General features: G+C 45.6%; 1 protein-coding gene across 5 annotated transcripts in view; it reads right to left on the bottom strand.

Moving 5' to 3' along the window:
- NEK1 (NIMA related kinase 1) overlaps positions 1–14,244 on the bottom strand; it is a 128,829-nt gene that overhangs the window by 96,931 nt on the left and 17,654 nt on the right. For all 5 annotated transcript variants that reach the window (XM_054030468.1, XM_054030469.1, XM_054030470.1 and 2 more), the window contains exons 11-15: positions 13,772–13,832; positions 8,662–8,819; positions 563–622; positions 188–247; positions 12–59 (exon numbers count right to left, since the gene is read on the bottom strand). In XM_054030468.1, the coding sequence (XP_053886443.1) occupies positions 12–59; positions 188–247; positions 563–622; positions 8,662–8,819; positions 13,772–13,832 (387 nt within the window). The remainder of the gene's footprint in view (positions 1–11; positions 60–187; positions 248–562; positions 623–8,661; positions 8,820–13,771; positions 13,833–14,244) is intronic.

Raw genomic sequence — 14,244 nt, 5'->3', positions numbered from 1 at the left:
ACATATTTTACCCTTTCCTTTTCCAGTCTTCTCATCTGCTCCGCCCTCAGTAAACTGATCTGAAAATTTGAACAGTTGGAATATTAAAGTATATATTCTGAGGTAATTTATGACATAATTCACAAGGGAACGTTTTATTACTTAAACATCATTATAAATAGAAAAAAAGCCAAAGTATTTTGTCTACCTGGTCTCTTTGTCGCTTTTCCTTCTCAAGTAATTCGAATCTTCTCTTTTTCGCAGCTTCCTGAAAAATAAGTGTGTGTGCGTGTGTATATATACACATACATACATACAATAAAAATAAATAAATAAATGAGAGAGAGAATGAATTTCTCAATTTAATCAATGAACACTATTTTCAGCAAATTTAGATCAAGAAAGTTACTACTCCAGTGGCAGAGGCATGCCCAGGAAGGCAAAAATTAAGAAGTTAGAGGTTGTTTGGAGGAAAGAAATCAGGAGGAAAGGTTTGGAGGTTTTATTATGCATTTTAAAAATCTTTTTGTTCTTGTTTTGTTTTTGATGTAGCTTGAAAACAGGTAGATGGGCATCTTTATACCTCAAACATTTTCCTCCTTTCTTCTCCTGGATTCACTTTCTTCATTGGAGTTGGATGCACCTAGATAAAAGGTAAAAACTACAAATTAGGTATGTCAGTGCATGGTACTTTCTAGATCCCAAAGTAACAGGAAAGTGAAAGTCAGGAAGTAAGAGAGCAATAATTTAAAAAGGAACAATATTTCACAATGCAGCTTCATTATTCTGAAGCGTGCCTGAAACAGAAGATACTGTTAAGATCTAGGGTGAGATTCTAGCTGGTCAAAACAAATGAGCAAATACTTTTAAAAGCTCAATTTTATCTTTCCTGTTTATTTCCCTTCCCTGAGAATATCAATGCCCACTGATCCTCTATGCCCTCCTCCTCAACAAGTTGAAGGTCCCTGGAGATGTCAATCACAGTGCTCACTGGGAAAACAAGTTGGCCTCGAAATTTCCAACTACAGATTTTGTTCAAACTATAGTTAATACTTTATTCTTATGTAATAACACTGCTAACTAGTATTTATGTACAGTAGAACCTCAGAGTGACAAACACCAGAGTTACAAACTGACTGGTCAACCACACACCTGCTTTGGAACCGGAAAAGACAGTTACCTTTTCTGTAACTGGTGTTCAAGATGTATTGAACATATGCATTCCACAATAGGTGTGCATGCTTGCCACATGCACCAGTGCCAGAAGTTCTTCCCCTAGCTGTACCCGTATGGGAGCGCCCCAGCGACCCCTGGCGTGGCGCATCCATGGCACAGTATAAGGGGCACTGCGCACTCCCCCCATCCTCAGTTCCTTCTTGCCAAACAACTCCAACAGAGGGGAAGGAGGGCGGGATGTGGAATAGACATGAGCAACACATCTCAAAAGAACACCAGTTACGGAAAAGGTAACCATCTTTTCTTCTTCGAGTGATTGCTCATGTGTATTCCACAATAAGTGATTCCAAGCTATAACTGTTGGAGGTGGGTAAGAGTTCACAAATTGTCAGGACAAAGCACAGACCTGCCAAACCCGGCATCTTTCCTGGTCTGGGAGACGATCGCATAATGCGAGGTGAACATGTGAACTGAAGACCATGTGGCAGCTCTGCAAATGTCCTGAATGGGGACATGGGCTAAAAAGGAAGCTGACGAGGCTTGCACCCTAGTCGAGTGTGCCCTCACAATTGAGGGCGGAGGGATTCCCGCTAGGTCATAACAGGTACAGATGCATGAGGTAATCCAGTTGGAGAGCCACTCAGTGGAGACTGGCCGACACCTCATGTGTTCGGCCGAGGCGATGAACAGCTGTGAAGACTTCCTAGTCCACTCCAGGTAAAAGGCCAGAGCCCATCTCACATCCAGCGTGTGGAGGCAGCGCTCTTCACTGGATGCATGTGGCTTGGGGCACAGGACCGGCAGGAAAACATCCTGACTCACATGGTAGGCAAAGACCACCTTTGGGAGGAATGAAGGATGTGGGCAGAGCTGGATCTTATCTTTAAGAAACACAGTGTACGGGGGCTCTGTCTAACTGACATGATCGCCACCAGGAAGGCAACCTTTCACGAGAGGCGCGACCAGGAGCAAGTAGCTAACGGCTCAAAACGGGGACCCGTCAACCGGGCACCAAGTTCAGGTCCCACTGCAGGACTGGGGGACTAACGTACGGGAAGAGACAATCCAGCCTTTAAGGAATCGGCCAGTCATAGCATGGGAGAATACTGTGTGCCCCTGCACCGGCAGGCTGATATGGCTGCCAAGTGCACCTTGACGGAAGAGAGCACCAGGCCTTGGGCTCTAAGGTGAAGGAGGCAGTCCAAAACGAGCTGGATTGGGGAAGCCACTGGGGAAATGCCCCGCTGAGCCGCCCACTGGGAAAACCGAGACCACTTTGCCAAGTAGGCCCGGTGCATGGAGGGTTGCCTGCTTTCCAAGAGAATGCACTGAACCCCTTCCAGCACATCCTTGCCTCCCGGTCGAACCATTGAGCAGCCACGCCGTGAGGTAGAGTGCTGCTAGGTTGGGGTGGAGGAGGTGGTCCTGGGAGAGCAGGTCCGGGTGGGACAGCAACGGCCACAGCGGGGCGACCATAAGGTTTGTGAAGGTCCTGTACCAATGTTGCCTGGGCCACGCTGGGGCAACCAGGAGGACCCTGGCCCTGTCCATCTTTATCTTTTCTAAGACCTGGCTGATCAGCGGAAAAAGGGGGAAGGCATAGAGAAGCTGGCCTGACCAGGATAGTAGGAAGGCATCGGAGATAGCTCCCACTCCCAGCCCCCTCTGGAGCAGAACCGAGGATATCGGTGATTCTGCCGAGTCGCAAACAGGTCCACCTGGGGAGTTCCCCACTCTTGGAAAACCCTGTGCACTGCCTCTGGGTGTAGAGGCCACACATGCTGAGAGGCAAGTCTCGGCTCAGGCGATCCGCCCACGAGTTCCGGGCGCCCTGTAGGTGGTAGGCAAACGTTGTGGGCTATACAGAAGTCTCACGGACGCTGCGGAGGCCTGAGGGCTTCCTGGCAGAAGGCAGAGGAGCAGGCCCCACGTTGCCTGTTGACGTAAAACATTGAGGCCATGTTGTCTGTGAGAACCCTGACCACTCTGCCATTCAGATGCGAGCGGAAGGCTACGCACGCCAGCCGGACCACCCTGAGTTCCTTGACATTTATATGCAGGGCAAGGTCCTGTGCGGACCACAGACCTTGGGTCTGAATGTCCCCCATTTGGGCTCCCCACCCCAGGTCCAATGCATCGGAGACCAGCTCCACCAACAGGGGCTTGCCCCTGAACGGGACCCCATGGAGCACGTTCCCCGGGATGGAGCACCATTGTAGGAAGGCGAGCACTGGCTCGGGCACTGTGAGGACCTTGTCCATCCTGTCCCGGGCCTGGGAAAACATCGAGGCCAACCACAGCTAGAGGGGCCCCATCCTGAATCTGGCGTGGCAAACCACATACATGCACGCCAACATGTGACCCAGGAGCTGGAGACACGCTCTGCCTGTCATCACGGGAAACCTTGTGTTGTGTCGATGAGTCCTTTCAGGGACTCGAATGTCTGGTGGGAGGGAGGCCCTAGCCGATGTTGCATCCAGGACTGCCCCGATAAACTCTATGCACTGTACCGGGACTAACAGGCCGAGGGTGGCACACGTGGACAGGAGGAGCATGACGTGATCCCACACCTGCAACTGGGAGCTGCCCTTGATCAACCAGTCTGAGGTAGGCCGCCACCACAGACATGCACTTTGTGAATACTTTGTGAATACCCTGGGAGCAGTGGACAGGCCAAATGGGAGGACCGTAAATTGATAGTGCTCCTGCCCAACCATGAAATGGAGGAAACACCTGTGCCCCTCAAATATATGAATGTGGAAGTACGGGTCCTGCAGATCGAGGGCGGTGTACCAGTCCCTGGGATCCAGGGAGGGGATGATCGAGGCCAGAGAGACCACACAAAACTTGAGCTTTACTATGTACTGGTTCAGACCTCGCAGGTCCAACATGGGCCTGAACCCCCCTTTGGCCTTCAGGATAAGGAAATAGCAGGAGTAGTAGCCCTTGCCTTTGAACTTTGCTGGTACCACTTCCACCACTCCTAAGCCAAGGAGCCACCCCACCTCCTGCTCGAGCAGGGCCTTGTGAGAAGGGTCCCCCAGGAGGGACAGGGGCGGAGGGTGGTTGGACAGGGTGGAGGTAAACTGGAGGGCGTAGCACCGGGAGAGGGTGTTGAGGACCCAACTGTCCGAAATCAGCCACGACCACTCTGGGAGAAAAGCACACAACCGGTTGGAAAAGGGAAGCTTTAGTGCTGGTGGATCCCTGGTGTGAACTGGTAGGTTGCCCCCGGGCATCCTGTCAAAACTGCCATTTTCTTGCCTGTTTTTCCATGGAGGCCCCAGGCTGGGGGGGCAGACCGGGACTGCCTCTATAGGCATTTTTTATAGTCACATGACTTTTTATAAGGCGGCTCTTATTTAGAATGGGTGGCCTGCTGCGGCTTAAACTTAGGTCTAGCCGGAGCTGGAACATAGAGGCCCAGTGTCTTAAGCGTAGTGCGGGAATCTTGCAGGCTGTGCAGCTTCACATCTGTCTGTTCCGCAAACAGGGCCTTGCCATCAAATGGGACGTCCTGCAAGGAGTTCTGCTGTCTGGGCTGTCCAGTGAGGCACAGGAGCCACGACGCCCTCCTCATGGACACTGCGGAGGCAGACATATCTGCCGCATCCGACGGTGCCTGCAAGGTTGCCCTGGCAGCTGCTGTACCCTCCTCCACCAGAGCCTTGAAATCCTTCCTGTCACGCTCCTGGAAGGAGTCCTTGAATTTGGGCAGAGAGCCCCACAGATTGAACTCATATCGACCCAGGAGAGCCTGATGGTTTGCCACCTGTAACTGGCAACTCGAGGACAAATAAATTTTCCTCCCAAATAAGTCCAGCCTCCTTGAGTCTTTATTTTTTGGAGTAGAGGCTGGTTGGCCCTGCCATTCTCTGTGGTTGACCGACTTGACCACCAGGGAGTTGGGAGCGGGTGTACAGATATTCATGCCCCTTGGCAGGCACAAAGTACTTGCATTGCACCCTCTTAGAGATGGGGAGCAAGGAAGCCAGGGTTTGCCACAAGGCATTTGAAATTTTTGCCACCCCTTCGTGGAGTGGAAGGGCCACCCTGCCCGGTACCAAGGTGGATAGGATGCCTAAGAGGGAGTCCGAGGGCTCCCCCACCTCCTCGGCCTGAAGGTTGAGGCTTGATGTCACCCTTTTCAATAGTTCCTGGTGGGCTTTAGAGTCCTCTTGTGGAACAGAGGGGGGAGGGGCTGTAATCACCTCATCAGAGGAGGGCGAGGAGGTGGGCGCAGTACTTTGCGTGTCTACCAGTACCGGAGGACCCACCACTTGGTCGCCCTCCGGGCACGGCACCAAAGATGCGCATTCCACCGACTCCTTTCTCAGAGGCTAGAACAGGGAGGCCGACGGCCGTTCCGAGGTTCTGGCCACCGAGCGAGCCCCCACCGGGGACTGCGTCAGGGGCCACAGGGCCCTTTGGAACCACGGTGCTGGCCACGGAGCCCAGTGCCATTGCACCTGCTGTGGCACCTGGGGAGGAGGCTGTTCAGCCTGACTGGCCTGTCCCATCGATCCACGACTACGAAGGGAGGCTGGGCTGGCGTACGACCTGCCGCTGTCCCTGGACCAGGAGGAGTGGCGGCATCGGGAACGGTGCCGACCACGAGACCGTGATCCCGATGTGGACGAATGGTACCACCGGTAGCAACTGCTCCGTGATCGACTCCGGCAGGCGGATCTGTGACGGCGATCAATGCCCGGGACTGCAGGAGCAGTACCATGGCAGGGTCCTGAAGCGAGATGACCAACGGGAACGGCATCAAGGTTCGTGTTGCGAATGACTACGGTAGCCCCTCAGAGACAAAGACCTTCGGTGTCATCTGTCTCAATGGGGCCTGCTCCTCGAAGCAGAGCGGTGCGTGGAGCCCCTGTCTGTCTGGGTTCCAACTACCTGGTGTGGGTTGATGGTGACCAGCGTGGACTATGCACGGGATGGTCGCTGAGCAGCGAACAGCGTCGGGAACATTCCCTTGACTGCAAACGATACTGAGCCAGGGGCAACTGTGGAGATCCCAGTGGTGGCTTGCCTCTGGACCGCAGAGCCACTGTTGGCGGTGCCCCAGTACAGGCATGGACATAACATCCCGGGCCACTTGCAGGGCCTCCTGCGTGGAGGGCATCCAGATATCTGTGGAAGTCTGCTCCGAATGGGCCAGGCTACTCCGCTCGACCTGAGTCGGAGGCCTAGAGGCTGATGGGAACTAAGGACTGCCCAACATGGGTCTAGCTTCTCCTGGGGTTTTGCTCCTCACCATAAGGCCTCTTCTTAGCCTTCAATGCCGACTCCATCAGAATAGCCCCGAGGCGAATGTCTCTTTCTCTCTTGGTCCAAGGCTTGAAAGACCTGCAAATCTTGCAGCGATCGCTGAGATGGGTTTCACCCAAACAGCGTAAAAAGTCCATGTACAGATCACTCACTGGCATCGGCCACCTATAAGTGTAACACGACTTAAAACCTCAGGCACGGGGCATGCCCCGGCTTCGGCGCACTAAACTAAACTAATCTAACTACTTCAACTACAGGCACTACTACATTGAATGAACAAGAGTTCTGGAGGGAAGCTTCAGACAAGCTGGAGCAGAGCAGTTCTGAAGCACCTTCACTGGCGGCAAGAAGGAACTGAGGGTGGGGGGAGTGCGCAGCGTCCTTTATACTGCGCCATGGAGGCACCACTCCAGGAATTGCTAGGGGGGCTCCCCTCCGGGTACTGCTAGAGGAAGAACTTCCGGCACCGGTGCACATGGCAAGTATGCACACCTATTGTGGAATACACATGAGCAATCACTCGAAGAAGTATGCAATCAGGCAGCAGCAGAAACAAAAACAAAAAAGTAAACGCAAATATAGTATGGTACTGTGTTAAACAAACAAACGAGAGTTTAAAAAAAGATTTCACAAGGTAAGGAAACTGTTTCTGTGCTTGTTTCATTTAAATTAAAATGGTTAAAAGCAACATTTTTCGTCTGCTTAGCAAAGTTTCAAAGCTTTATGAAGTTAATGTTCAGTTGTGAACTTTTGAAAGAACCACCATAACAACATTTTGTTCAAAGTTACAAACATTTCAGAATTACGAACACCCTCCATTCCTGAGGTGTTCATAACTCTGAGATTCTACTATATTTAGAGATATGTGCTCTTCTGTTTGTTGGAAAAGGGTCATGGTTTTGTGATATAATTTTGTCCCCTTGGCTCCCTCTGTTCAGGCAAGCAGATATTTAAAACATATACTTTGCCTGTCACTTTATACAAGATCACAGTCAATCAATGAAAGAAGCAGGAACAAGTTCTAGGAGATAGGATATCTCCATTAATTTATGGCTTTGCCAGATGTATCTATCATTCTGGCCCCATGCCACACCATATTGCCAATTTTCTTCTCGAAACACATTTTTATCCTCCTCCTACTTTTCAAATCCATTATTAAGATCACAAATTCCATTAAAATTTCATACACCGAATTTGGTTTTGTTCACAAAGTCCAGTGGTACCCCCTTCAAAACGTATGGAACCTTTTAAATAATCATCAGTGGAAAGGACAGTCTAACTAGCTTCCTAATTTTGTTCTGCCAGGATTTTGTTACACCCCCTCCATACAAATGCAGTTGCTTTAGAAGAGGATCTACTCATTTAGAGGTACCTTTCTCCTCAGTCTAGTTCAACTTCTGCATTCTCTGAAGAGCCCAGTACATTATGGACTTGTATTGTGTATTAACACAGACAATTTGCTTAAATGTGCCATCTGTTTGCCAGAAGCTGGGAATGAGCAACAGGAAATGGATCACTTGATGTTCTGTTCATTCCCTCTGGGGCACCTGGCATTAGCCACTGTCAGAAGACAGGATACTGGGCTAGACGGACCTTTGGTCTGACCCAGTAAGGTCGTTCTTATGTTCTTATCTACGGATCACACTGTATGTTTAAGTTTGAAAGTGCTGAATATGGAACAAGTAAACTTACTAACAGAAAGAAATAGATCTGAACATCAAATGGATTAACCAGAAAAATATCTAAGTAATAATACCAAGCTCTTATGTAGTGCTTTTCCATCAACAGATCTCAAATGAAGAAATAGAGGCACAGAGAATACTCTGAATAGTGACTATTAAAAATAGTTCAAGGGGCTCTGCAAACTTCACTTGTAAGTTACTGTATTCCTAAGACGGTCTACCACAAAATGAGGTTACTGAAACCATTCAAGCTGCAGCAAACTTAAGTAGCGTTCCAAACCAAACAACTGATAGTATTCTCCCAAATTCTGCAACATCTGCTTACAAAATAAGAAGAAATAAAACAAGGCATATATTTGGTTTACCTAAATGCAACTATTTCCTGTGTAGATGTGTGTCAATAAAACAGATGTAAATGAAAACCAACTATAATAGGATATTAGTGGACTAGTATTTTAAGTAGCTTAAGTAAGGTAAATCAAATTAGTTAATGAAAACAAACTTCTGGAATTATGTACCTTCATTATTACCACTCCTGTGCCCTCACCTGTCTAAATTTAGCTAATGGCTTCTTCTCATGAAATTTTTTAGATGCGTCACCAGATTTCTTGATCATTAAAGGCACTCCATATTTTGCAGCAGGTTTAGTAATTTTCTGAGCTGGCACAGCTGAAGCACAGATTTGTCCTTGAGCTGGTCTTTTTACTAAACAACAAAGGAAGAAATATGAATTGTTTGTCTCATAGTTAAACTTACATAACTGGTCTTCTTTGGATTTGTTGCAATGCTCTGTCTCAAGTTACCTGACCTGTTATCAAGACAAAAGTCTCAGACTACATTCAGAGTATTCATTTGAGAAAGGGGCACAACTTCACTCCAAGCCTTCCCCACTTTCATTAGACAACTACCAAAATAGCATCTTCTTCACAGTTGAGATACTTCCCCTCCAAAAAGTGAAAATCATCTCCTCTCCCCACAGAAGCACAGCAAGAGAAATTTCCAATACCCAAAACGCCCGGCCTAGGACACAAATTTGCAAAGACACTACTGGAGCACGTCTTCCTCTCCCGCTCCAGCAATTTAAGTTGTTTGAATAAATTAGATGCAACTGTATGAAGCTCATAGGATACTCATTTACACTGGTCTCTACAGTAGTTGGGCTTGCATGCAGGACCAATACTAGAATATATTTTAGAACATGTACTATTTTGCCAACAGTCAAAATATGCTTTGGTTGAGATATAATTTCTTTCAACATTTATTGCAACACTGTATAAATTTTTTTTTTTTTTTTTTTTTTTTTTTTTTTTTTTTAAAAAACACAGAGTTGCGTCTGAAGAGGTCCAGATATCATCTCTTTTTCCTACCAAACACAGTTTAAGAGAGCTGTGTTTGCTATGTGTTTGGCGGGAAAAAGAGATGATCTTATCTAGGTCTCTTCAGACTCAAAAGTGCCCCTTAAACTCTACCAAGTTTAGAAATTTCGACTACACAAAATTTCGAGCAGAAAGAAATTTCTTACCTGCAGTTTCTCTCCTCATTTATAACAAATGGGTAATGCTTCTCATCTATGGAATTCCCTGTATTCCTGTCATTTATCAGATTACTAGGGTGGGCTAAAACAAGGACAGAGACTACTAACAGAATGAAAATCATCATGTACAAAAATTCTCATTCTGGTAAACAGCTTCTCCCCTCAAATCGTAACAAATGTCAAGTAGCAGATGTGATTCACAGAAGTTGTGAGGGAAGGAAAAAGCAAAATTTTAATTACTACAATAGAATAATAAGGAGAAATAGAAGTTTTCCCATATAAAGCAAAAGTCTCATAATTTAAGGAATTACTTGAACTCTGTAGCACCTTACTACCAAGTAATACCTTCACAGAGAAGCGGACACCTTCTTTGCAATTCTTCCTTCGATGAGTCCCTTCCCACAATACCATTAGAAACATGTGGAAGGTCCTTAATTCCCTCTATGAATGGTCACCCAGATACCTGACATGCAAACTAGCACAGTATTTTAACATCTTGCCTACAGCAACTTTGAAAGCTTAAGCCACTGGCATTTTGTATGGAACAGCATGAACAGGATACAAACGATGTGTGCTTACTTGAGATATCTTTAGAGCTCTAGGAATGACCATTTGTGTAACCTTCCCAAAGGAGTACTTAAGATTGGAACCAAATGATGGGAGAACTATTTCTCAAGAATTGTGTAAAGAAAAAAAAAAAAAAAAAAACTTACCTTGTGCAGAAAGATTCCTGGAGCTAGAAAAATAACCTTATCATCATGATAACTACAGTGTTAATACATAGACAAAGCAACTAATTCCAAACCTGTCTTTTGGAGATAATGGTGACTAGATAAATCTGCACCTGGCTTTCCTAATCTGGCTAGTCTGATGAATTTTGACATCTGATACTAAGATGGGGAGTCCAATATACCTGTATAAAAAGCTGCCAGGGCTGGGTATTTGTTTTTTTGGGGTGACTGGTTGTATGACTCCAATCAGCCATCCTGGAGAAACTAGTATAGCTCAGATGACCAGAACTTTGATTGTTATTAATTAGTAGTAGTAATAATTACAGGCCAGGGCCACTGTGTTGAGCACAGTACAAACTTAACAGAGAGTCTATGCCCCAAAGTACTTACTGTTTCCCTTCAAAGGAAAAATAAAATGAGACAAAACTCAGCCAGGAAATTTCATTCATTGAGCTGGTCTCATTACCAAAGTATATTAATGAGAACAACAGAGTCCCTGCTGAACTACACTCACTTTTAAGGCCCAAGCTGTTAATCATAGGTGAACCAGGTGCAAATGAAGGAATCTCTGCTTCAAAAAGGCTTATTGTTATTATTAAAATTGTCCAACACATAGAAAAACAAACTGTTGAGCAATAGTCAACATGGTTTCTGTAAAGGGAAATAATGTCTTACTAATCTATTAGAGTTCTTTGAAGGGGCCAACAAACATGTGGACAAGGGGGATCCAGTGGACATAGTGTACTTAGATTTCCAGAAAGCCTTTGACAAGGTCCCTCACCAAAGGCTCTTATGTAAATTAAGCTGCCATGGGATAAAAGGAAAGGTCCTTTCATGGATTGAGAACTGGTTAAAAAGACAGGGAACAAAGGGTAGGAATTAATGGTAAATTCTCAGAATGGAGAGGGGTAACTAGTGGTGTTCCCCAAGGGTCTGTCCTAGGACCAATCCTATTCAACTTATTCATAAATGATCTGGAGAAAAGGGTAAACAGTGTGGTGGCAAAGTTTGCAGATGATACTAAACTGCTCAAGATAGTTAAGTCCAAAGCAGACTGTGAAGAACTTCAAAAAGATCTCACAAAACTAAGTGATTGGGCAACAAAATGGCAAATGAAATTTAATGTGGATAAATGTAAAGTAATGCACACTGGAAAAAATAACCCCAACTATACATACAATATGATGGGGGCTAATTTAGCTACAACAAGTCAGGAAAAAGATCTTGGAGTCATCGTGGATAGTTCTCTGAAGATGTCCGCGCAGTGTGCAGAGGTGGTCAAAAAAGCAAACAGGATGTTAGGAATCATTAAGAAGGGGATAGAGAATAAGACTGAGAATATATAATTGCCCTTATATAAATCGATGGTACGTCCTCATCTCGAATACTGCGTACAGATGTGGTCTCCTCATCTCAAAAAAGATATACTGGCACTAGAAAAGGTTCAGAAAAGGGCAACTAAAATGATTAAGGGTTTGGAACGGGTCCCATATGAGGAGAGATTAAAGAGGCTAGGACTCTTCAGCTTGGAAAAGAGGAGACTAAGGGGGGATATGATAGAGGTATATAAAATCATGAGTGATGTGGAGAAAGTGGATAAGGAAAAGTTATTTACTTATTCCCGTAATACAAAAACTAGGGGTCACCAAATGAAATTAATAGGCAGCAGGTTTAAAACCAATAAAAGGAAGTTCTTCTTCACACAGCGCACAGTCAACTTGTGGAACTCCTTACCTGAGGAGGTTGTGAAGGCTAGGACTATAACAGAGTTTAAGAGAGAACTGGATAAATTCATGGTGGTTAAGTCCATTAATGGCTATTAGCCAGGACGGGTAAGGAATGGTGTCCCTAGCCTCTGTTTATCAGAGGGTGGAGATGGATGGCAGGAGAGAGATCACTTGATCATTGCCTGTTAGGTTCACTCCCTCTGGGGCACCTGGCATTGGCCACTGTCGGTAGACAGGATACTGGGCTAGATGGACCTTTGGTCTGACCCGGTACGGCCTTTCTTATGTTCTGTTATCTTTCTGCAGATGCAGCAGAGGTTCCTTGGCTGTTTATTGAGTACAAAAAGCTGGCCTTCTGGGCCTGTGAAGCATGATTTAACCTCTTACTTTATGTGGACTGCCTTAAAGGGCAGTAGATTCTTCTTTGCCTGGCACATGATTTTCATTGCCTCAGAGGAACTCTGATCTCCACTTACTCCTAATCTAGACTAATTCTTAAGATAAAGGTAAACTTGGAAGCACTGCCATTGCTCCATCTCAAGCCAAGGGCAGTAGAGAAGGAACTGAGTGAGGGTTGGTCCCACAGTGCTATGTAACAGCCAGGGATGGCACAAGATGGGGCCAGCGCATGTGCGAACCAACCAGGCACTGCTACTGAAATTCTCTGATCGCAGGGATGCAGATTCACCTGAAGTGGAGCATCCACAAGGACACTCCTCAAAGAAAAACTCCCATTTTAACAATATAATGAGAGTCAGAAGAGAAGTTTGTTGGACCTTAACTCTGGGATGCAGCCTAAGATTAAAGCTGCTACACCTCGGAGACCCTGCATGACCATACTGTGCAGAAGCTGGAACCACAGACGATCCAATCCTGACTGACCATTGGGAGAAGTCTGTTTTATGGGGAGCAATGAGCATCAGATCCTTTGCATGTGTATTCTGTTCATTAATTGCTAATAAATATAGATTAAGGGTATTACTGTGTGAAGGCTCTTTCACAGGGAAAAGGTTCAGCTAACCCATGGAGGGCCACCAGGCCCGTGGAAGGGGGAGATGCCCTACATTGTTCTGGTAACAGTGTTGTACCAGAGAAATTAGAGGGTTAGATCCTCAATGCTGCAGTGATTCCTCTCATCTGGAGAGAGTGAGAGGGGAGCTGCAAGATGAAGTCAAGTCACTACTGCATAAAAACAAATAAAAATTGAAGTTTTAAGACAAAAAGCAATTGGGGGAAATTAAATCACCAACTTGTTCTGCAAGAGGCAGAAACTCTGGGTCCTGAATTGAAAGGCTCAGACCTGGAACCTCCAAGCAACAACAACACTGGACCACCTCCAAAATTCACAAGTGTAAAGTATTACCAATTTGTTATGAATGAGGAGAGAACCTATGCAGCAGAAATACTGATTAATCCCTTGATTGATGTTCAATATTAGCAATCTGCTTACTTTTGAAAATAACGTGGCAAGAGTAAAATGTACCTTTAAAAGTAGAGGCTCATTTTTAGTTTAAATATTTAGGTTACACATACATGCTTTCCTAAAAATCTATCTGTAGTTATTTCCAGGTTGTTTTTGATATCAGGTCAAAATAAATTCCATATCTGAACACAATCTATCCTACTGCAACTGAAGATAACTGCAGAGCACTAGTGCATATTTACCTGGTGCAACAGGGGCGTCAAACTTGTGGAACACTTTGTGACTGAATTCGTCTGCAATAAGCTAAACAAAAGGCAAAGTTATTTTACTACAATTTTTATGCATGTACCTGCAAAAGATTAAAGTGTTTCAAAAGTCTTCACTTTCCTTACATAAATGAGGGAAAACACACACACACACACGGATAAAGCCTTCTTAGAAAAAACATAGGGAATGCACGTGAAAGTAAAGGTTGTAATTCAACTTTATTTGCAAACTTTGGTCTTAACTCTGTTAAAACTTACATACATGCCTAACGTTATATACTGTGAGATGGAATCAGGCAGCAGCAGAGACAAAGGAAAAAAACCCGCAAATACAGTACAGTACTGTGTTAAACGTAAACTACTAAAATAAAACAAAACATTATGGGCATCTGTCTGCTTCCTTGTTGTTTATACAGGTCTTATCTTTTCAAGAAGGAAAAAAAAACCCG

The sequence above is a fragment of the Malaclemys terrapin genome, chromosome 5 (assembly GCF_027887155.1).
Source record: "Malaclemys terrapin pileata isolate rMalTer1 chromosome 5, rMalTer1.hap1, whole genome shotgun sequence".
Lineage (NCBI taxonomy): Eukaryota > Metazoa > Chordata > Testudines > Emydidae > Malaclemys > Malaclemys terrapin.
The sequence above is the reverse complement of the archived record's forward strand: the minus strand, read 5'-3'. Positions and strand labels throughout refer to the sequence as shown.